We start from the raw sequence: 23381 nt of genomic DNA, 5'->3' as shown, positions 1-23381 counted from the left end.
TAAAATACAATGGTAAAAATATTAGATTGGCAGCAGACTTGTCCACAGAGATCTGGCAGGCCAGAAAGAACTGGCATGATATATTCAGAGCACTAAATGAGAAAAACATGCAGCCAAGAATACTATATCCAGCTACACTGTCATTGAAAGCTTCCAGGACAAACAAAAACTAAGTTTGTAAACACCAAACCAGCCCTACAGGAAATATTGAAAGGGGTCCTCTAAGCAAAGAGAGAGCCCAATACTAGTAGACCAGAAAGGAATAGAGACAACATACAGTAAGTCACCTTACAGGCAATATAATGGCACTAAATTAATATCTTCCATAGTTACCCAGAATGTAAATGGACTAAATGCCCCAATCAAAAGACACAGGGTCTCAGAGTGGATAAAAAAAAACAAACCCCATCAATATGCTGTCTACAAGAAACTCATTTTATATCCAAAGACACCTCCAGATTTAAAGTGAGGGGGTGGGAAACAATTTACCACACTAATGGACATCAAAAGAAAGCTGAAGTGGCAATCCTTGTATCAGATAAGAAGGAAACCAGATCATCATATTCAAAGAGTCTCTCCAACAAGCAGCTCTAACAATTTTAAATATCTAAGCTCCTAACATGGGAGCAGCCAACTATATAAACCAATTAATAACAAAATCAAAGAAACACATCAACAATAATACAATAATAGTATGGGACTTTAATACCCCCCTCACTCAAGTGGACAGATCATCCAAGCAAAAGATCAACAAGGAAATAAAGGTCTTAAATGACACACTGGACCAGATGGACATCACAGATGTATTCAAAACATTCCATTGCAAAGCAACAGAATACACATTCTTCTCTAGTGCACATGGAACATTCCCCAGAATAGATCACATCCTGGCTCACAAATCAGGTCTCAACTGGTACCAACTGTTACTGTACCGTTACTGTATATTGTCTCTATTCCTTTCTGGGTTCATTGAGTTCTGAAGCTAGAACTCAATCACAAGAGGAAATTTGAAAAGAACCCAAATACATGGAGGCTAAAGAGCATCCTACTAAAGAATGAATGGGTCAACCAGGAAATTAAAGAAGAATTGAAAAAATTCATGGAAACAAATGATAATGAAAACACAACTGTTCAAAATCTGTGGGGCACAGCAAAGGCTGTCCTGAGAGGAAAATACATAGCAATACAAGGCTTTCTCAAGAAACAAGAAAGGTCTCAAATACACAACCTAACCCTATACCTAAAGGAGCTGGAGAAAGAACAGCAAAGAAAGCCTAAACCCAGCAGGAAAAAAGAAATAATAAAAATCAGAGCAGAAATCAATGAAATAGAAATCAAAAAAACAGTAGAACAAATCAACGAAATTAGGAGATGGTTCTTTGAAAGAATTAATAAGATTGATAAGCCTGGCCAGACTTATCAAAAAGAAAAGAGAATGAACCCAAATAAATAAAATCATGAATGAAAAAGGAGAGATCACAACCAACACCAAAGAAAAACAAACAATTATAAGACCATATTATGAACAACTATATGCAGCAAATCTGACAATCTGGAAGAAATGGATGCATTCCTATAAACTACCAAAACTGAACCATGAGGAAATAGAAAACCTGAACAGACCCATAACCAGTAAGGAGATTGAAGCAGTCATCAAAAATCTCCCAACAAACAAGAACCCAGGGCCAGATGGCTTCCCAGGGGAATTCTATCAAACATTTAAAGAAGAATTAATACCTATCTCCTGAAACTGTTCCAAAAAATAGAAATGGAAGGAAAACTTCCAAACTCATTTAAAGAGGCCAGCATTACCTTGATCCCCAAACCAGACAAAGACTCCATCAAAAAAGAGAATTACAGACCAATATCCCTGATGAACACAGATGTGAAAATTCTCACCAAAATAATAGTCAGTAGGATCCAACAGTACATTAAAAGGATTATTCACCACGACCAAGTGGGATTTATCCCAGGGTTGCAGGTTGTTTCAACATCTGCAAATCAATGTGATACAACACATTAATAAAAGAAAGAACAAGAACCATGTAATACTATCAATAGATGCTGAAAAGCATTTGACAAAGTACAGCATCCTTTCATGATCAAAACTCTTCAAAGTGTAGGGATAGAGGGTACATACCTCAATACCATCAAAGCCATCTATGAAAAACCCACTGCAAATATCATTCTCAATGGAGAAAAACTGAAAGCTTTTCCCCTAAGGGTTAGGAACACAGCAGGGATGTCCACTATCACCACTGCTATTCAACATAGTACTAGAAATCCTACCCTTAGCAACCAGACAACAAAAAGGAATTAAAGGCATCCAAATTGGCAAAGAAGTCAAACTATCACTCTTTGCAGATGATATGATACTTTATATGGAAAACCCAAAAGACTCCACTCCAAATCTGCTAGAGCTTGTACAGGAATTCAGTAAAGTGTCAGGATATAAAACCAATGCCAGAAATCAGTTGCATTTCTATACACCAACAGCAAGACAGAAGAAAGAGATATTAAGGAGTTGATCCCATTTACAGTTGTGCCCCAAAGCACAAGATACCCAGGAATAATCCTAATCAAAGAGGTGAAGAATCTGTACTCAGAAAACTATAAAGTACTCATGAAAGAAACTGAGGAAGACACAAAGAAATGGAAAAACATTCATGCTCATGGATTGGAAGGAACAAATATTGTGAAAACATCTATGCTACCTCAAGCAATCTACACGTTTAATGCAATCCCTATCAAAATACCATCCATTTTTTTCAAAGAAATGGAACAAATAATTCTAAAATTTATATGGAACCAGAAAAGACTTTGAATAGTCAGAGGAATCTTGAAAAAGAAAGCCAAAGTTGGTGGAATCACAATTCCAGGCTTCAAGCTTTATTACAAAGCTGATATCATCAAGACAGTATGGTACTGGCACAAAAACAGACACATAGGTCAATGGAACAGAATAGAGAGCCCAGAAATAGACTCTCAACTCTATGGTGAACTTATCTTTGACAAACCAGGAAAGAATGTCCAGTGGGAAAAAGACAGTCTTTTCAACAAATGGTGTTGGGAAAACTGGACAGCCACATGCAGAAAAATGAAACTGGACCATTTCCTTACACCATACACAAAAACTCAAAATGGATGAAAGACCTCAATGTGAGAAAGGAATCCATCAAAATCCTTCAGAAGAACACAGGCAGGAGCCACTTCAACCGCAGCCACAGCAACTTCTAAGAAACATCACCAAAGGCAAGGGAAACAAGGGCAAAAATGAACTACTGGGACTTCATCAAGATCAAAACCTTCTGCACAGCAAAGGAAACAGTCAACAAAACCAAAAGACAACTGACAGAATGGGAGAAGATATTTGCAAACAGCATATCAAATAAAGGGCCAATATCCAAAATCTATAAAGAACTCATCGAACTCAACACCCAAAGAACAAATAATCCAATCATGAAATGGACAGAGGACATGAACAGACATTTCAGCGAAAAAGACATCCAGATGGCCAACAGGCACATGGAAAAAGTGCTCCACATTACTTGGCATCAGGGAAATACAAATTAAAACCACAATGAGATACCACCTCACACCAATCAGAATGGCTAAAATTAACAAGTCAGGAAACGACAGATGCTGGCAAAGATGCAGAGGGGAACCCTCCTACACTGTTGGTGGGAATGCAAGCTGGTGCAGCCACTCTGGAAAACAGCATGGAAGTTCCTCAAAAAGTTGAAAATAGAGCTACCCTATGACCCAGCAATCACACTACTAGGTATTTACCCTAAAGATACAAATGTAGTGATCCAAAGGGGCACGTGCACCCAAATGTTTATAGCAGCAATGTCCACAATAGCCAAACTATGGAAAGAACCTACATGTCCATCAACAGATGAATGGACAACTATCATATGATCTCCCTGATATAAGGAATTTGAGAGGCAAAGTGGGGGGTTTAGGGAGTAAGGAAGGAAAAAATAAAACAAGATGGGATCAAGAGGGAGACAAACCATAAGAGTCTCTTAATCTTACAAAACAAACTGGGGGAAGGAGGGTATGGAAAGAGTGGTTGGGTTATGGACATAGGGGAGGGTATTTGCTATGAAGAGTGCTGTGAAGTGTGTAAGCCTGACGATTCACAGACCTATACCCCTGGGGCAAATAATACATTGTATGTTAAAAAAAAAAAGAAAGAAAGAAAGAAAAAGAAACACAAAACCCAAACACCTTTTACGTGAAGTTTCAGAAAAGAACAACTTCAATATTATTTGTTAATAGTGTGGGGATTGCTAAATAAACTAATGAATATCGATTTAAAAAAAATAAACTCAAATGGATTGATTGCCTAAATGTGAGACCTAAAACCATAAAAATCCTTAAAGAGAGCACAGGCAGTAATTTCTCTAACATCGGTCAATGCAATATTCTTCTACATATATCTCCCAAAGCCAGGGAAATAAAAGCAAAAATAAATTATTTGAACTACATCAAAATAAAAAGCTTTTGCACAATGAAGGAAACAATCAACAAAATGAAAAGGCAACTGACTGAGTGGGAGAAGATAGCTGCAAATGTCATATTGATAAAGGGTTAGTATCCAAAATATATAAAGAACCGATATAACTCAGTACCCCAAAAACAATCCAATTAAAATATGGGCAGAAGACATGAAAACACATTTCTCCAAAGAAGACAAACACATGGCCAAAAGACATGAAAAGATTCCCAACACCACTAATTATCAGGGAGATGCCGATCAAAACTACAATGATCTAGAGATCACCTCACGCCTGTCAGAATGACTAGTCAAAAACACAAAAAACAGTAAGTATTGACAAGGATTTGAAGAAAAAAAGAATACTCTTGCATTGTTGGTGAGAATGCAACTGGTGCAACCACTGTGGAAAACAGTGGAAAACTGAGGAGGTTCCTCAAGAAATTAAAACTAGAACTACCTTATGATCCAGTGATCATACTACTGGATATTTACCCCCCAAAACACAAAAACACTAATTCAAAGGGATACATGCACCCTTAGGTTTACAGCAGCATTATTTACAATAGCCAAATTATGGAAGCAGCCCAAGTGCCCATCAATATATGAAGAGATAAAGAAGATGTGGTCCATATATACAATAGAACATTACTCAGCCATGAGAAGGAATGAGAGCTTGCCATTTGCAACAACATGGACAGAGCTAAAGAATCTAATGCTAAGCAAAATACATCAGAGAAAGGCAAGTATCATGTAATTTCATTCATATGTGGAATTTAAGAAACAAATGAGCAAAGGAAAAAAGAAAGCGACAAATCAAGGAACACTCCTAACTACAGAGAAGAAACTGATGATTACCAGCGGGATGGTGGGTAGGGGGATGGGCAAAAAACATGATGGGGATTAAAGAGTACACGTACAATGAAAAAATATATATATACACATATTCATAATTTTATTTGCATTTCTCACTAAATGCTCTTTCTTTTTAAAAAGAAATCTTTACAAAAGGTAACTATGTAACATAATGGATATGTTCAATTAACTTGATTGTGGTAAATATTTTATAATGTATATGTAAATCATATTGTACACTTTAAATATATACAACTTTGCTAACTATAACTCAATAAACTGAAAAGAATTCTAATGTCCAGGATGTATTTACAGATTTTACCAATGGAAAAATGAAGCAGTTCAGAATTTGTAGGCTTTTTGTTTTCTTTTAAATAGAATAACAAAATTTTAATAAGTAAAAAAAAAATGTTTTCCAAAAAGCCTTGGAAAGTACATAATAACATTTCAGATGGTTATAAATGGAAACTGTGAATCTAAGCACAACATGCACCTTTTAAATATCCTTAAGCATAAGTTTAAAGCCATAAATTATTAATAGCATTAAAAAATGAGGTACACCTGGGTGGCTCAGTCAGTTAAGCATCTGACTCTTGATCTCAGCTCAGGTCTTGATCTCATTGTCATGAGTTCAAGCCCTGCACTGGGCATGGAGCCTAAGGTAAATAAATTTAATTAATTAAATACATAAACAAAGTAAAATTGAAAAATGCTTTATATAAAGAAGGACATATTTCAACAACCTTCACAAGCAGTATTACCTGATCAGGAGGCTGAATATGTTGGACACACTGAAAAATGTGAATTCCTTGAGCAGAGACAAGCAAAGGATGCAGAGAATGTTGAGACTGGCTTGTGGCAATCAGTGCAACCAAACTTCCCGTGGAAATCAACTCTTTCATCATATCACTCAAAGCTAGAATAATAAAGCAATGTAGGATAAAAGCTTAGTAAATATAAACATGAAATTTGAAAATTATAGTCATTAAAAATAATCTGAAGTTGAGCTTTTAGATGGAGTACAGAGAGTATGAATCCGTCATACCTTATACATACCATATACATACCATATATGTATGTGGTCCATATATACAATAGAACATTACTCAGCCATGAGAAGGAATGAGAGCTTGCCATTTGCAACAACATGGACAGAGCTAAAGAATCTAATGCTAAGCAAAATACATCAGAGAAAGGCAAGTATCATGTAATTTCATTCATATGTGGAATTTAAGAAACAAATGAGCAAAGGAAAAAAGAAAGACAAATCAAGGAACACTCCTAACTACAGAGAAGAAACTGATGAAAATTAAATTAAATCTGTCATTCATTCATTGATGGATTTATTGAGGACCTAGTATCAGCCCCACTCCAACCAATCTAATGGAGGCAGAGGAAGTACTGTAAACTTAGTCTGTATATGCAAAATAATGCCTAGGTGGTTCCTTACTTCGGGGTTTTAGAAAGTAAATGAACAGGAGTCTGAGATAAATACAGAAAGATGATCAATTTCCATATTGTACTCTGTTGATCAGGCAACATACAGTTCCTATTCCTATGACTTCCTGAACAATCTCCACACCAGCTCTTGCCAGGTTTGGTGGTTAGGCGGTCAGAACTGAAAGAGGCATTAATAATGTGTATCGAAGTCCTGATCTAGAAATTTGCAGCATTCCAGTAAGTACTCCTATAGGATTCAAACTTTAAGATTAACAGGAGTTTGTAAGAAGCCAAAGCACTGAGGTTGCATTTTCTATCTGTTTCCTCAAGAACCCTGAGGTACCTACATGCTGCCAAATCCTCCGGCACAACCCCCACAGCTCCCTCGGTGAATTCTAAGCTCCAGTGCGACAGTCACTAACTTCCCACCAGTTCAGATACCTCTGTGCCTTTGCCTGTGGATCGCACTTCCTTTGCTTCCTCACTAGCATGAAGCTGCTTCACGCTAACGTCTACTCCTCCATCAAAATGCCGTTAATCACAGTTATCAACTCCCCCAGCAGCCTTCTCTGCTAACTCCTTACCACCCTCCCAGTCCCAGCTGAGCGTGCAGGCTCCTCCAGGGCCCCGCATACGCCTCTAGCAGAGACCCCGACACCTCCGAGCTGTGTCGCCCTGGTCAAACGACTTAATCTCTGAATTTCCATGAATTCCCCTATAGAACAGTTGCAGGATAGTGGCAGGTAGAGTACAAAACAGTCCCTAGCCCAGAAAAGGCACTCAACGCATGGTAGCTATCATTATCACTATTTGTATTCCGTATGAAAATGGTCCGTTTACTTTTCTTTCCACTCCTAGACTTTGAGAATACAGACTGTGCACAAGCATTACACAAGTATTTGTCAAATGAACAAAGCAATTTCTAATAAGCATAGGAGAATGCAAAAACCCCACAAGACTAATCACGAAGTTGCAGAATTTTCACACAGCACTTGTCTACCAATTTTACTAATACAGAAGCCTCAAAAGCAACATATAACATGGCATTTTCTGAAGAGAGCAGATTTGTCACTAAGACTGAAACTGTCGGCTAGCCAAAGAAAAAGACCCACGGCCACAGTGGGTGTGGTGCCATTACCATGTGCCAGCCGCTGGCTCTGTGCGGCCTCAGGGCTATGCTCATGTTCCGGGACAGCAGGCAGGCCAACGATGAGGTCAAGGTCGTCCAGCAGAATCACAGAAGGCTGCCTCCATGCTGCCTCTGAGAAAGCCAGCTCCAGGGTTTTTTGTACGTTTTCAAGCCTTTTTCCTTAATATGGAAGATATAAAATGGTTTTAATGTTACTTCAGGGCTGGTAAGTTCCAGCTGCACTTCTGAGAGCATTAGAAAATTCAATATTGATTTAACTATGAAACTTTCAGCCATATTTTGTTAATATACCAATCACTAAAATTTGTTAGTCATTAACTTGGTTTTAATTAATACAGCATCAAAGGACTCACTAAAGAACTGAATTTTATAAAATGGAAAAAAGGAATATGCTACTGTAAGTCCTGTATGTATGTATTCTTACCTGGCCTTATTCCACAGCAAATGTCAGATGGCATACAACAAAACAGTAAAATAAAAGGATATGGAAAAACACAAATAAGAGTAGGGGATCAAGACTCTCATAAAATCAAACATACATGTAGCTGTCCAGAGATTTTAGAGTTACTCTATTTGAATCATACATTGGCTTCAAACTTCCTCGTCAAGTGCCAACTTTCAAACAACAGAAAATATACAAAGTCATAAGCTGATACAGAGATCCTGTTACTTAGGTCTACAACAAAGCTTTCACATGAAGCTTCAAGTAGGACTCTGAGAGATGGACAGTCCCTCTAAAACCACCTTTGTAGCATATGAAGTAATGGGTTTTCGAAGGTTATTTCTTAGTTTCTTACCATATACTTAAAATACACAAACACATACAGAGCCTGGGACTAATTGGGATGACATGATAGAGGTAGCCAAGGGGGAAAAAAAGGTACTCAAAATAAAATCTTTCCAATCTTGGTTTTTTTTTTTTTTTTTTTTTAAAGGTAAGAAGCAGTAAACACTTTGTAAGTATAAAAGCACACACGGTAAATTGTAACTTCCCTCCTTACTGTCCACAGCCAGCCTTCCCTGCCTCACCCAGCATTTCTCTAGCAATTCAGGGATAATTTATACCCATCAGAGTATATCTTAGATACTAACTTTCTCAGAATGGTCTAAGTTGGCATTTCCAGGAATAGAGTCTACAAAGAGTTTTTGGCTGGGAAAAAAAAAGGAGGGGGCCAGGCGTCCATCGAGTACAGAGACTTCTAAAAATTTTGCTGAAAATATTAGAAAGCCAAAGGTTTTACATTTTCAAGGAATTTCAATGACTAAAAGAAAAATTAAAGATCAGATATTCACAGTTGTTAGATTAACAGCATTAAATAACATTTCTGTCTTTTTAGCAAAAAAAGAGTTTTATATTGAGTGTTATCATAGTCATACCTCGTAAAGCTTTACAGTCAACTATCTCCACATGGGCATCCAATCTGTCAGAAGTTTCTTTACAGACTGCCTTGGCTAAAGTTGATTTGCCAGTACCCTAGAAGATAATTGCCTCATAAGCAAACTATTCAATCACAGAAATAGCTTCTGTTACTGTGGCAACCACCAAGACTCAAGCCTCACTGATCAAGTGATCACTACACAACGTTCTATGCCTGTTAGAGCCCAATAAAGCTAGGGGTTAAAAAAAAAAAAAAAAAAAAAGAAAGAAACCCCACATCCCTGGAGCTCTGGGACCACATTATGGTGGGTGACACTTAGCGTAAAGTAAACTAACAGGGGTGTGCCTGGATGGCTCAATCATTGAGCATCTGCCTTCAGCTCAGGTCATGACCCTGGGGTTCCTGGGGTCTAGCCCTGCATCGGGCTCCTTGACTGGCAGGAAGCCCGCTTCTCCCTCTTCCACTCTCCCTGCTTGTGTGCCCTCTCTCACTTGACAGAGATGTCTATCAAATAAATAAAATCTTAAAAAAAAAAAAAGTAATCTAACAGGAAGGAGTGAAAATCTGGATTCATGAAGTTTTAAAAGTCCTGCAGGGTAAGTGGGAAAGAATTATTTCCTAAATATAAATTCAAATCTATCAAAGAAAAATATGTAATATTCCTCAAAGAAACCAGGAGGCTCAGCTTCCCAGGATTCACAGAAGGTTTCAAGTAGTATAGAACCACAGGCAAGGTTAACAGAGGACAACCCAATCTCAGGAATATAAGCCCCCCCCTCCCCAGAAAAGGGCATTTCCCACCCCAGTTCCAACCTCGATTGGTACTGACACAAAAAATAATTGCTTTGAAAAAGTAAAAAATGTATATACCAGTCTAGTTGCTGTGTGAGAAAGACAGGTGTTATTAAATGACTTTTGTTTCAAGCTGTTAGAAGCTGGATGTATCCTATGTTCATTATAGGGCATAGGAGGAAAATAAACATCTAATTTGTTTTTACCATTTGTTAAAACAATCACTAATACTTAATTTCACTTACCTTTAAAAACAGGCAATGCTTTGTTATTTACTAGAAGGGAATAATGTGGACATTAAATAATTTTTCTAGAGAAATGAATCCTATTTCCATTTAATTTCAACTATTTTTTAAAAAAGATTTGGTTTTGGGGGCACCTGGGTGGCTCAGTGGGTAAAGCCTCTGCCTTTGGGTCAGGTCAAGATCCTAGGACCTGGGATCAAGCCCCACATTGGGCTCTCTGCTCAGCAAGGAGCCTGCTTCCTCCTCCTCTCTCTCTCTCTTTCTCTGCCTGCCTGTCTACTTGTGATCTCAATCTGTCAAATAAATAAATAAAGAGAATCTTTAAAAAAAAAAAATGATTTTATTTTTTTATTTAATTGACAAAGAGCGAGAGAGGGAACACAAACAGGAGTGGGAGAGGGAGAAGCAGGCTTCCCATAGAGCAGGGAGCCTGATGTGGGGCTTGGGATCCCAGGACCCCAGAACCCCAGGACTATGATCTGAGATGAAGGCAGACGCTTAATGAGTGAGCCACCCAGGTGTCCCTAATTTCAACTTTTTTTTTTTGAAGATTTTATTTATTTATTTGACAGAGAGAGAGAGATCACAAGTAGGCAGAGGCAGAGAGAGGGGGAAGCAGGCTCCCTGTTGAGCAAAGAGCCCGACATGGGGCACGATCCCAGGACCCTCAGATCATGACCCGAGCCGAAGGCAGAGGCTTAACCCACTGAGACATCCAGGTGCCCCTCACTATTTTTAATGGAAAGCACTAATTACCCACTTCCCTATTATCTTAAATCAACTGTAATTTTAATTCAGTTTCTTGGTCATTTACATATAGTATAACTGTGACCACCAATTAGTGTTCCATGTAGCCCTCAGAGACTCTTATGGTGGGCAGAACTGTTTATTTTTATATTAAGTGACTCCCAGACTATGGAGGGTTTGATCCTGGTTTATAAAATAATATGCAAAAAATACAAAGTAACTATAAATACTTACGAGAGAAAGGTAAAAAATGTTCTGTAATCATCCTACCTCACTGAAGCAACCACAGTCAATTGTTCTGATGTTTCATCCTTCCAGACACTCCCCACACACTTGATGTAAATTTATGGAGATGGGATTATTTATGTGGGTTCATGACAAATCATTGTCCTCTTTATGGACAAATATGGAGCCACATCAGCTCCCTAGCTCACGGCCACTCTGAGATATACTAGACAGTAAGAGGTTCCAGAAGCCAATTCTTAATGTATCTTAATGCTGCTTCCAATTTTTAACTATTCTAAGTAAAGCTAAAATAAATATTGATATGCCTATTTACTTATTTGTCAGATTATACCTTCAGAATACATTTCTAAGGAGTGGAATTACTATATCATAAGGTACACATTTAAAATTTTGCTGAACATTGTTATAGTGCTTCCAAGAAAGGCTGAACATTGGTAGCTTTTTACAGTTCTTTTAATATAGGTTTTCTCCCTCAATCTGCTATTATTTCTTACCCTTGTTGCTTTGTCTAGCTGTAAGAGCCCACACCAGCTCTAATATTTTGTTTTTCAGCACCATGGGCTGGAAAAACAGTGAAGTTTGTTATACAAAGTCTGAAATTCAGCAGGCACTCAAATACAACCATCATCATAGCTAACGGAATTACATTTACATTTAAGTCAATGGACTTCAGGTGTGCCTTGCTGCCTCAGTTGGTAAAGCACACAAATCTTGATCTCGGGGTCATGAGTTCGAGCCCCCACTGGATGTAGAAACTACTTAAAAATAAAAAAATCTTTAAAAGATAAAAATAAATTAAATAAATAAAATAAAAAATCTTTAAAAGATAAAATATTTTTTTAAAAAGTCAATGCTCTCCAAAGAATAAAGAAATAAGGGGTGCTGAAATCCTTTTGCCCAGTCGCCCATCTCCTCACATAAAGTAACTCACATTTTTTTTTTAAAGATTTATTTATTTATTTATTTGACAGAGAGAGACACAGTGAGAGAGGAAACACAAGCAGGGGAGTGGAAGAGGGAGAAGCAGGCTTCCCACTGAGCGGGAAGCTGGATATGGGGCTCAATTTCAGGACCCTGGGGATCATGACCTGAACCGAAGGCAGATGCTTAACAGCTGAGCCACCCAGGTGCCCCACTCACATTTGTACAACAGCACTTTTCAGTCTACAAAGTGCTTTCACATATATTATTTCACTTAAGTGAGGTTAAATCCTAAGAAACTGAAAACCTGCCTGAAGTCACAGCCAGGAAGTACATGACAGAGGTGGGACTCAAATCCAGGTCTTCTCTGTTTGTTCTTCCTATCAACCATGCTACCCCTAGGTAAGATGGGGATGTCTGGTTTCTGAGTCAATGGAATATTGCTTTTTCAAAATAAATCATTTACAATGACGATGCATTTTGGAATCTGACACAGAAAATCTAGAAACCGCATAGAAGAGCTGCTATAGGTCACCAGCCTTGCATACCTAGGATAAATCCCACTTGATCATCGTATACAGTTCTTTACATACACTGGTTGATTTGATTTACTAATATTTTGTTGACGATTTCTGCATCTATGTTCATGAGAGATACTGGTCTGTAGTTTTCCTCTAATGCCTTTGTCTGGTTTTGGTATTCGGGTGATGCTGGCCTCATAGAATGAGTTAGGAAGTATTCCTTTTGCTTCTATCCTCTGAGAGAGACTGTAGAAAACTGGTGTCATTTCTTCCTTATGAGTTTGATAGAATATACCAGTGAACCTATCTGGGCCTGATGTTTTCTGTTTTATGAGACTATTAATTATTAATTCAATTTCTTTACTAGATATAGATCTTTTTACATTGTCTATTTCTTCTTGTGTGAGTTTTGGGAACTTTTGTCTTTCAAGGAATTGGCCCATTCATCTAAGATGGTTATCAAATATGTGAGCATAGAGTTGTCCATGACTATTACTACTTTATTATCCTTTTTTTTTTTTAAAGATTTTATTTATTTGACAGAGAGAGATCACAAGTAGGCAGAGAGGCAGGCAGAGAGAGAGAGAGAGGAGGAAGCAGGCTCCCTGCTAAGCAGAGAGCCCGATGTGGGACTCGATCCCAGGACCCTGAGATCATGACCTGAGCCGAAGGCAGCGGCTTAACCCACTGAGCCACCCAGGCGCCCCACTACTTTATTATCCTTTTAATGTTTATGGAAACTGTACTGATGGACCCTCTTTGATTTCTGGTATTACTAATTTGTGTCTTTTTTTTTTCTTAGACTGGCTAGAAGCTTATCAATTTTATCATCTTTTCAAAGAAGCAGCTTTTGGTTTCGCTGATTTTCTTTCTTGATTTCAATTCACTGTTTTCAGTTCACTGAATTCTGCTCTAATTCTTACTATTTCTTTACTTCTGCTTATGTTTGATTTAACTTGCTCTTTTTCTGGTTTCCTATGGTGGGGGGAACTTAGGTTACTGGAGTAGTTGCTACATTTTAAATAAGAATCAGAAGAAAGCAACTGGGTCAGTAACAGGGGAAAAAAGCTATTTTACTGGAGTTAAAAGTGAATGGAATTGAAAAAGCCTTAAAAATTTTGAAATGAATGAAAGAAAAGGACTTGGAAAAACCGCACTGTACCCCTGAAAACAATATTGCCTTGGTAGAGAATAAAGCTCTTAAAAGGGCATGGAAACTCTAGCAAAACGGATCAAGAGTAAAGTAGAAGACACAAACCACCAAGATCAGGAAATGGCCCATCACAGATTCCACAGTCATTCAAACGATAATAAAAGGAATACTACCAACAACTTTATGCTCAAGAATTTGACAACTTAGGAGAAATGGACCAACTCCTTGAAATTACAAACTACCAAATGTCTGCCAAGGTGAAATAGACAATTAAGGAATTTAATTTATAATTAAAAAGTTAAAGGTGAGGGACGCCTGGGTGGCACAGTGGGTTAAGCTGCTGCCTTCGGCTCAGGTCATGATCGCAGGGTCCTGGGATCAAGCCCTGCATCGGGCTCTCCGCTCACATCGGGCTCTCCGCTCAGCCGGGAGCCTGCTTCCTTCTCTCTCTCTCTGCCTGCCTCTCTACCTGCTTGTGATCTCTCTCTGTCAAATAAATAAATAAAATCTTAAAAAAAAAAAAAAAAGTTAAAGGTGAAGAAACCAGATTGTATCACTGGAGATTTTACCAAACATTTAAGGAAGAATGAACACTGACTTTAGATAATCTCTTCCAGAAAATGGAATGGGAAGAACACTTCTGAACTCATTTCATGAGGTCACTATTACCCTTACAGCAAAACTAGACAAAGACAGTATGAAAACAGAAAGCTATAGGCTAATATCGCTCATAAATTTAGATGCAAAAATCCTCAACAGAGTATTAGCAAACAATGGAGCGCCTGGCTGGCTCCGTCAGAAGAGCATAGAGCTCTTGATCTCGGGGTCATGAGTTTGAGCCCCATGCTGGGTGTAAATTAAAAAAATAAATAAATAAAATAAAATAGGGTGCTTGGGTGACTCAGATGGTTAAGCGGCCAACTCTTGGTTTGGGCTCTCAGGTCATGATCTCAGGGTTGTGAGATCAATCCCTGTGTTGGGCTCCCTACTGAGCTCTCCCTTTCCCTCTGGCCTCCCCCCATTCATGCAAGTGCATACTCTCTCTCTCTCAAATAAATAATCTTTTTTAAAAAAGCAAAAAAAACCTTAAAAAAAAAAAAAGAGAAAGTATTAGCAAACAAACTCGGCAAGGTATACAAAGAATAATACACCAAAACCAAGTGGGATTTATTACAGATATGTAAGGCTGGTTCAATATTTGAAAACCAATCACCCCTGTAAACACCCTGAAAAGCAAAAATCATATACAGAAATTGGTACAGAAAAAAGGCAGAGCGGATGTTCCCTTATTCATCTTATTCATCACCACTTTCTAAATTTCCAAAGCAAATGTAGCCTTCCCATATCTTAACAACCCCGTATAACAAATGATCAAAACCCAAAGAGAGAAAAATAGAAGTGATTAGTGCAATGGGCACATTTTAACCACATACCTTTCCTCCTGTGAATAAAAGGGCTCCATTCCTAAGTCCTGCCACTAGGGACATCAGCTGTCGAGACAAGGGGCGTCCCAGGAGGCTATGAGTGATGTGTTCCATGGAGGACACACCTAAGGAATTCACTCCTCTGCAAAACACACACATTGTTGCATGGTAACACACTGAAGCAGGGTCAAATCCAGCCGTAAAAAATTCTGAAACTTTCCTTCCCAGGCTAGTTAATGATTTTTAAAAGAGTAAAATGGGGAAAATTTTCCCTTACTTAAAAGCATATTAAATCAATGCCAAATCTGAGTTAACAGCTTTTAAAATTAGCTTTATTACTTTCAAACACGTACAGTAACCAGAAGTTTTGTCTGAATAGGACATCTTAAGGAATGTGTCTTAACACACACCAACACCCCTCTCAAATGATTTTTGGTTTGGTGATCCACATGATCATTAATGAGTGCATCTGAAGCATTGGGATAATGGAAGACTTATTTCCTCCTAAACTTAGCCTTTGAAGTCCAGTTTCAATTTGTAGATTATACAAGCACGAACTTCAACCCACTTCCTGACTCTAGCACTTTCTGATAATAAACACAAATTCCTAAAACCAGAGTCTGAAGAGATTTTACTTTCAAGATGAGTATTATGCTGTATTTAAACATTGTTATTTTGGGGCGCCTGGGTGGCTCAGTGGCTTAAAGCCTCTGCCTTCGGCTCAGGTCATGATCTCAGGGTCCTAGGATCGAGCCCCGCGTCGGGCTTTCTGCTCAGCGGGAAGCCTGCTTCTCCCTCTCTCTCTCTGCCTGCCTCTCTGCCTACTTGTGGTCTCTGTCTGTCAAATTAATAAAGTAAAATTTAAAAAAAAATAAAAATATTTAAAAAACCACATTGTTATTTTATGGTTTAATCCTTTTACTAGAACATTTACAGATTATACTATTATAGGAAACCAAATCACTACTACTACAACTACAAAAAGCCGTGAAGAATTCGAAGATGTAATGTTTACAGGAGATTCTTATATTCTATAAGAGATAAAGAAATTAAGAGGAAGTTCTTTTCAGACTTGTTTTATTTTAAAAGTTGTGGAAAACACAAATAATCCCCATTAGTACATTAATAAGATAATTGAAGGAATAACTTAATTTGAAATATTTTTAAACACTCAGATGTTTTTGGATTTAATGTTTAAAATAAATGTACTAGCTCTAAGAATTATTGCTTTATTCAAGCACATATGATCCAAGTCATATCCAGTTGCTTCCTTCTCACAAATCAAATCTCAAAGCAAAATTGCTAATAAGCTTCAGCCTTTTATATAGTTCCCTAGGAAAACAAGGCAAATTACTAAGCAAGGTGTGACAATTGAAACAATCCCTGAAAAAATACCTATTACTGCTTTATTAAGATTATTCAATGACATTAACATGTACTTTAATGTTTATACATAAAAACCCTGCCAGACATAATGTCAAACATGGCTGAAAACATACTAGTTTGGCCAGAACTTCTTACCCCAAGCAGTTCAGCTTTAAAAAAGGAAGAATAAAGTCAATTTCCTCACTGTTTTCTTCTTTTACCATAGGATCTAGAAGGACCTATAGTAGCAAGGAAAAATCAGTTTTACATTTCAAAGTTATATCTTTGGTCTGTTTTTCTCAGGTCCCAGGAAACGGAATTACTGATTCTGTTACACAGAAAGAAAAGACACATGGTGCATGCAAGATTATTACTCAAAACAGCCTTCCCGACGGTAATTTATTCAACCAAGGAACAAAAATATTTATGGTGAACAAACAGTAAAGGATGTCATCTCCTTCATACATTTTACGGACACATCTTTATATCTGCAATTTTGATTTGTGTCATATTTACTCTTCACAATTCTTACATTTCTATCTCCTCTGAATGGTATTCCTTCAATTTCATCTCAAAAGTAGAGAGACAATGTCTGGTTCTCAACCATTCAAATTCTGTATGACTAGAGTATCTTCAACTCTATAACAAGAGTGACTATCCTAACGAAAACCTAGTATTCTAAAAAGTCCACTTATAAAATCCTTCTAGGAAGAAAGTGATCTGATATTTGTGAAAAGTTGAGAATTTTAAAACTGCCAAAATAATGCGGGTTACTGCAAACATCGGTTACAGCAGACCTACAAGTAAAAATATGAATTTAAAAAAAACCAAACCCCTAGAGCTAGTTTTCCTTTGTTTCAATACTAGAATAACTTGAAATCATGATCCATTTGCCAGTTAACACAATCAATTCTATCCTTGAAACTTAACTGTGCCTCGACTTTTAAGTATAGGATAAAACAATTTGTTTAGATAAGTTAAAGAGAGTATATAATAAAATATTTTAAATCAAGTTATTCCTTACTCTTATCATTCACATTTCTAACACACTTCAAAATACAAAGTCTTACAGGTAAACTCATACTTTGTTATCGATCCCACACAACAAATATTAGTTCATTAAATATTCAATAATATGTGATTACTTGTATTGTGGTCTTCTGCAGCAGATTGGTGCTCAACAAAAAAATGCTTTCTTTTTCTTTTTCCCAAGAATTAACTATATTTAGAGAAAACTCCTTCAACCCTATCAAAAAAAAAGTAATATATGTAGAGTTAGCACTGAAGTGGAGATGAAACAATTAAAGATTTAAATTTACTTAAATTTCAATAAAGGCATTCTTTGATATGTAAAGCCATTTACTCATCATTATGTTTCCTGTTCCCCCATATGTCAGTTTGGAAAAACAACAAAAACTTCCTCAGTAGGAAAAATAGTAAAAGAATAAAATTTACCCACCATCTTTAAATCTCAGCTTAATGTATTCTTCCTCTGATAGTATCACAGGAAGTGTGGTAGTAGTAGCCTGCTGTAGCCATGAAGAGAACGCAGTTTTTACATCTTCTTCACTTACATCTTTAGGCTGCCAGAGTAAAGAGAACAGTAATGAATTATCCAGATGCCTACATGAACGCTAACATCGTTAGCTTAACACCTTATCTTGCTAATAATATCCAAACCTTGTTACAGCTGATGCACCTAAAACAAGCCTCTTAACCTCTTTGAGCCTTGCTCAGCTCAGGTGAGAGCTGTAAGCTGGTGTCCCTTAGGGAGGAGACGGGTCAATTGCATCAATCACATTATTTACCCATTCGGCAACCCTTTGGCACAAGTGATTACATGTGCTAGTTTGAGATGCAACCAGCCTGGCATGACCATTTGTTATCTGTGTGACTGTGGGCAAATGAAGAAAACTCTCTGAACTTCAGTTTTATAATCTATTAAATGGAAACTATGAAAAATAAATAATTTTTTAAAAGTTAAAAAAAAAAAAAGCAGACCTTACCAAACAAAACCAGGAAGGATGTTCATATTTATAGGCACAGATTTGGGATTTAACATTAAGGATAGTGGAGCCTGAAGAAACATTTACAGGGGCACCTGGGTGGCTCAGTTTGCTAAGCATCTGACTCTTGATTTTGGCTCAGGTCATGATCTCAGGGTCATGAGACTGAGCCCCACATTGGGCTCTGCACTGAGCATGGAGCCTACTTAAGATTCTCTCTTTCTCTCTCTTTCCTTCTGTCCCTCCACCTCCCTCTCTCCCTCTCTAAAACAAGTGGGGGGCAGGGCAAAAACAAACAAACAAAAATTTACGGAAGTGGTGACATTTTAAACACTCCTTAGCTCTATGACCAGTGATTCTGGTACCACGATTTGGCTCCCTGGATAACCATTCCAACCCCATTCTCCCTTGCCTCCCTCTGTGAGAGAGTGGGGAAAGAAAACTCCATTCCCAGCCTGAGCTGTGAGTACATGCCTGCATTCTGACCAATGGTGTGCGATCACCAATCTTTAGGAAGGGCTTCTCCTCCTAACTGAAACGTAAGGCAACTTTGCAAAGAGAAGGCTTTTGCTTTCAGCCTTTTCTTCTGCTGCCAAAAATGCAGATGTGATGCCTATTAGTACAGCAAACGCCTTGCATCTAAGAGGAGGAAACTTGCAGGCCAAGGATGGCAGAAAGACCAAAGACCAAAGACCCTGATGGCATAGTTTAACTGCCTCTGAGCTCCTCCAAACTTCTTTGTATGTAAGAAAAATAGGCTCTTTATATGCTGACGTCACTTTTTTTTTCTGTTAAGCAGGCTACAGTGCTGATATGCTCAATAAGTACAATGTTAATAAACTGTTCAAAAGGTATGAAGAAATTCTAAGAAAAATAATAATTTTTAAAGTTTTTGAAGTTCTTAAATTAGAATTAAGTTTTTAAAACCTTATTGAAGCTAAAAACACCCAAATACCCGAAAATTCATGTAGGAAAGATCATTAATATCTGCCTAGGAAAATAAACCTCTATTTATTCCACCATTTCTTAGCTGGTCCATTTCTGTTCTGTCATCATCCAGAGTCAAGCTTAGCTCTGCTGACTGAGCTCAGTTTAGAACCTGATCACTACAAAAGCCGGGTTAAACTAAGTATAGCCATTGCTTTTGCACTCTCAAAGATCACAGAAATAGTCCATTTGGATATTACTGGGCAATGGGATTAAAGACCTAAAGGAAGGGCATCTGGTGTTCTCAGTAGAGCAAGTGGCTCTTGATCTCTGGGTCCTGAGTTTGAGCCCCACGTGCAGGGTAGAGTTTACTTAACAAAAAATATACGTAAAATGAAGGGGCACCTGGGTGGCTCAGTGAGTTAAAGCCTCTGCCTTCGGCCCAGGTCATGATCCCCGGGTCCTGGGATCAAGCCCCACATCAGGCTCTCTGCTCAGTGGGGAGCCTACTTCTCCTCTCTCTCTCTCTGCCTGCCTCTCCTCCTACTTGTGATCTCTCTCTCTCTGTAAAATAAATAAATTTAAAAATACCTAAAATCAAGACTTGAAGAATCAGAAAGCAACTCACACTTCCTCTAGAATCAAAATCCTTAGATCCTAAGAGGTATAATCAGCTCAGAGAGACCTACCAATGTCCTAAGCTTCCACTGAAATAAGCACCTTGGGATTGAGAAAGGAATTCTGTAGTAATATCTTATTACTGAGACCAAAAAAAAAAAACAAAACAAAAAAAAACTCGTGTTTTTTTTCACAAGACCTAACTTTTGAAAAATATCAAGATTAACTAAAAAGTTAAAACTAGAAACCACTGTGCTCCATTCTGCTAAGGCGTTAAATGTTCAGTTACATACTATTATAGAAATGGCATTTATTCTATTTGTTTTCCTTTTCTCTAGTACATCATATAAGTTGTTTTATCTGGGGTTTCATCAACTAGAAAGTTCTGTTAAAATGGTGCTTCCATGTTATAATGATCATCATGATCCAAAAGATTTACAGTATCATCTGAGGAGCACCTGGGGGGCTCAGTGGGTTAAGCCTCTGCCTTCAGCTCAGGTCATGATCCCAGGGTCCTGGGATAGAGCCCTGCATCAGGCTCTCTGCTCAGCAGGGAGCCTGCTTCCCCCTCTCTCTCTGCCTGACTCTCTGCCTACTTGTGATCTCTCTCTGTCAAATAAATAAAATCTTTTTTTTTTAAAGTATCATCTAAATAATCAGAAGGATAAAATTGTGTCTGAAAGTTTTAAAACCTGTAACACAATAGTTTTTCTGTATTGTAGCTCTCTGGGAACTGGTAAACTAAACTGGCACAGGTGACAATTGCCTGTCAATGCATAGTCTGGCACTTTCCGGCTGCACTATTAATACTGAAACAACACAGGGAAAATTTTTTTAAATTACATGGATGTAGCAAAAATATCTATCTTTTAAAAGCCAAATTATCGGGGTACCTGGTGGCTCAGTCAGTGGGACATGCCAAGTCTTGATCTTGGGGTCATGAGCTCAAGCCACACTTTGGGCACAGAGCTTAATGAAAAAAAAAAAAAAAAGCCAAATTATCTATACTTGCATTCGCACAATATACGTAATATGTGTGTTGTTTATTAAAGACTTCTCGGTTTCTCAAAAAGTTAAACAGAATTATGCAAAGATCCAGCAACTCAGCTGCCTGAGTGGCTCAGTTGGTTAAGTGTCCATCTCTTGATTTTGGTTGAAGTCATGATCATAGGGTAGTGAGATCGAGTCCTACATCGGGCTCCATGCTGGGCGTGGAGCCTGCTTAAGATTTCCTCCCCACACCCACCCCCGCCACCCAACTCTCTTTCTCTTTAAGAAAAAAAAAAAGATATAGCAACTCAACTCCTAGGTATATACCCGAAAGAACTCAAAGCAGGGACTCAACAGATACTTGTACACTCATGTCCATTCACAATAGACAAAAAAATGGAAGCAATCCACGGGTCTATCAACAGATGAATGGAGAAACAAAATGTGGTATATGCATACAATGGAATATTATTTCGCCATAAATAGGAATGAATATGTTAAGTGAAATAAGCCAGATGCATGGGACAAATATTATAGGATTCCACTTATATGAAATATCTAGAATAAGCAAATTCATACACAGAATATAGATTACAAGTTACCAGGAGCTAGGAGAGGAGGGGATAGGGCATTATTGCTTAATGGGCACAGTTTCTGTTTGGGGGCTGGGAAAGTTTTGGAAATGGGGGTGGCGATGATTGCATATAATGAATGTAATTAATGCTGAACTGTACACACTTAAAAATGGTTAAAATAGCATTTCATTAGACATATTTTACCACAACATAATAAAACAAAGACTTCTTTGCCCTTCTAGCAAAAAGGAAAACAACATATTTATTACATGGCTGAAGAAACTAGAAATTTTACATGACATTTAAAACAACTGTGATGTAACATAAATTTGAACTCACTATATTTTCTCTAGGTTGTAGTTTTAGAGATCCTGGGATTTTAGGGGTAATTTCCACTGGAGTTATTCTGACTACTGCATGCATTTCTATATCTAGTCTCTTTCTCAGGTCATCTGGAATCTGAAATTTAAAAATAAATAAAAATATAAATATGTGCAAAACTTGCTTTAAAAAATAGTCCACAGCATACACATTGTTATTAACTTCTATGAATTCAGGTAAATTGATGGAAGTTGTCACGATTCATAAGAGTAACCAGATGGATATTCAGCCACTATTGTATCACAAACATTTCCATCTCCCCACTTCGTTTCTTTCTTCCCACATCCTCTTCAGAATGAGATGCATCAATCTGCCTCTCTCAAGTCAAGCCTGCTTGGGGACTGCCACTCCTCGGTGACCATGGCTGCCAACCTCTCAAGTGCAGCGGTAAGCACGGACTCCTCACTGCCGTCTTACGTGGTCCCTAGGCCCCTACCTGGCACTTCTCCATGTCCTCACCACGTATTCAAGGAAAACAACGGTATCGCCACCAAATGGCAGAACCATTAACAGAAAAGAGAAGTGCTAACAAGTTCAGTGTTAGATGTTGAAGTGCAGTGCTGAAGATGCAGCAAGATCTCCTAAACTAGAAGTTTAGAGCTAACGGAAAATAATGGGCCCGAATTTTATGGCCCAGAATTTTAGAAAACGATGTAAACTAAAGAAATAAAAACTTTGTAAGTTGCCAGCACAGAGGTCAGAGGTGAAACTGGCAATAAAAGAAATCTACAAAGGAGACCCCCTTGCTCTCCTATTTTTCTTCCCTGTCCAAACAATTTCCTCCCTTTATCACCATGAGGTCTGCCTTCACAATGGCTCAGATTAAGAAACAAACAAAAGGGGCTGGCGACACGTTCCACATAAACTAGGCATTACTACCTGAGGCCAGGGTGGGAAGGTGGACACTGGTTGCCCTCCTCCCCTTCAGACCCAGTCAAAGAGCGGATTCCAGCAGGGTAAGCAGCTTCTGGCTACACTCCAAACCAGGTGCCTCCTCACGCTATGAGTCTCTCCTTAACTGGGTACTGCCCCAACACACAGCAAGTCCTGCCTTGGCTTTCGGGAACTGGGGAACAAACCTTCCGAGGTACTAAAGATGTGAGGCTTCGTAAGGCACCCCATGCTAAGTGTGAACTGGAGAGTCA

General features: G+C 38.1%; 1 protein-coding gene across 2 annotated transcripts in view; it reads right to left on the bottom strand.

Annotated features, from left to right (window-relative positions):
- The window catches only part of PEX1 (peroxisomal biogenesis factor 1), a 52892-nt gene that overhangs the window by 19220 nt on the left and 10291 nt on the right, over positions 1-23381 (bottom strand). For both annotated transcript variants that reach the window (XM_059396864.1, XM_059396865.1), the window contains exons 6-13: positions 22195-22314; positions 18199-18322; positions 17885-17985; positions 16896-16978; positions 15384-15516; positions 9324-9420; positions 7935-8105; positions 6118-6272 (exon numbers count right to left, since the gene is read on the bottom strand). In XM_059396864.1, coding sequence (XP_059252847.1) covers positions 6118-6272; positions 7935-8105; positions 9324-9420; positions 15384-15516; positions 16896-16978; positions 17885-17985; positions 18199-18322; positions 22195-22314 — 984 coding nt within the window. The remainder of the gene's footprint in view (positions 1-6117; positions 6273-7934; positions 8106-9323; positions 9421-15383; positions 15517-16895; positions 16979-17884; positions 17986-18198; positions 18323-22194; positions 22315-23381) is intronic.

Source organism: Mustela nigripes, chromosome 4 (assembly GCF_022355385.1).
Source record: "Mustela nigripes isolate SB6536 chromosome 4, MUSNIG.SB6536, whole genome shotgun sequence".
In the NCBI taxonomy this organism is placed as follows: domain Eukaryota; kingdom Metazoa; phylum Chordata; class Mammalia; order Carnivora; family Mustelidae; genus Mustela; species Mustela nigripes.
Note: the sequence above shows the minus strand (reverse complement) of the source record. Positions and strands in the feature narration are given on the sequence as shown.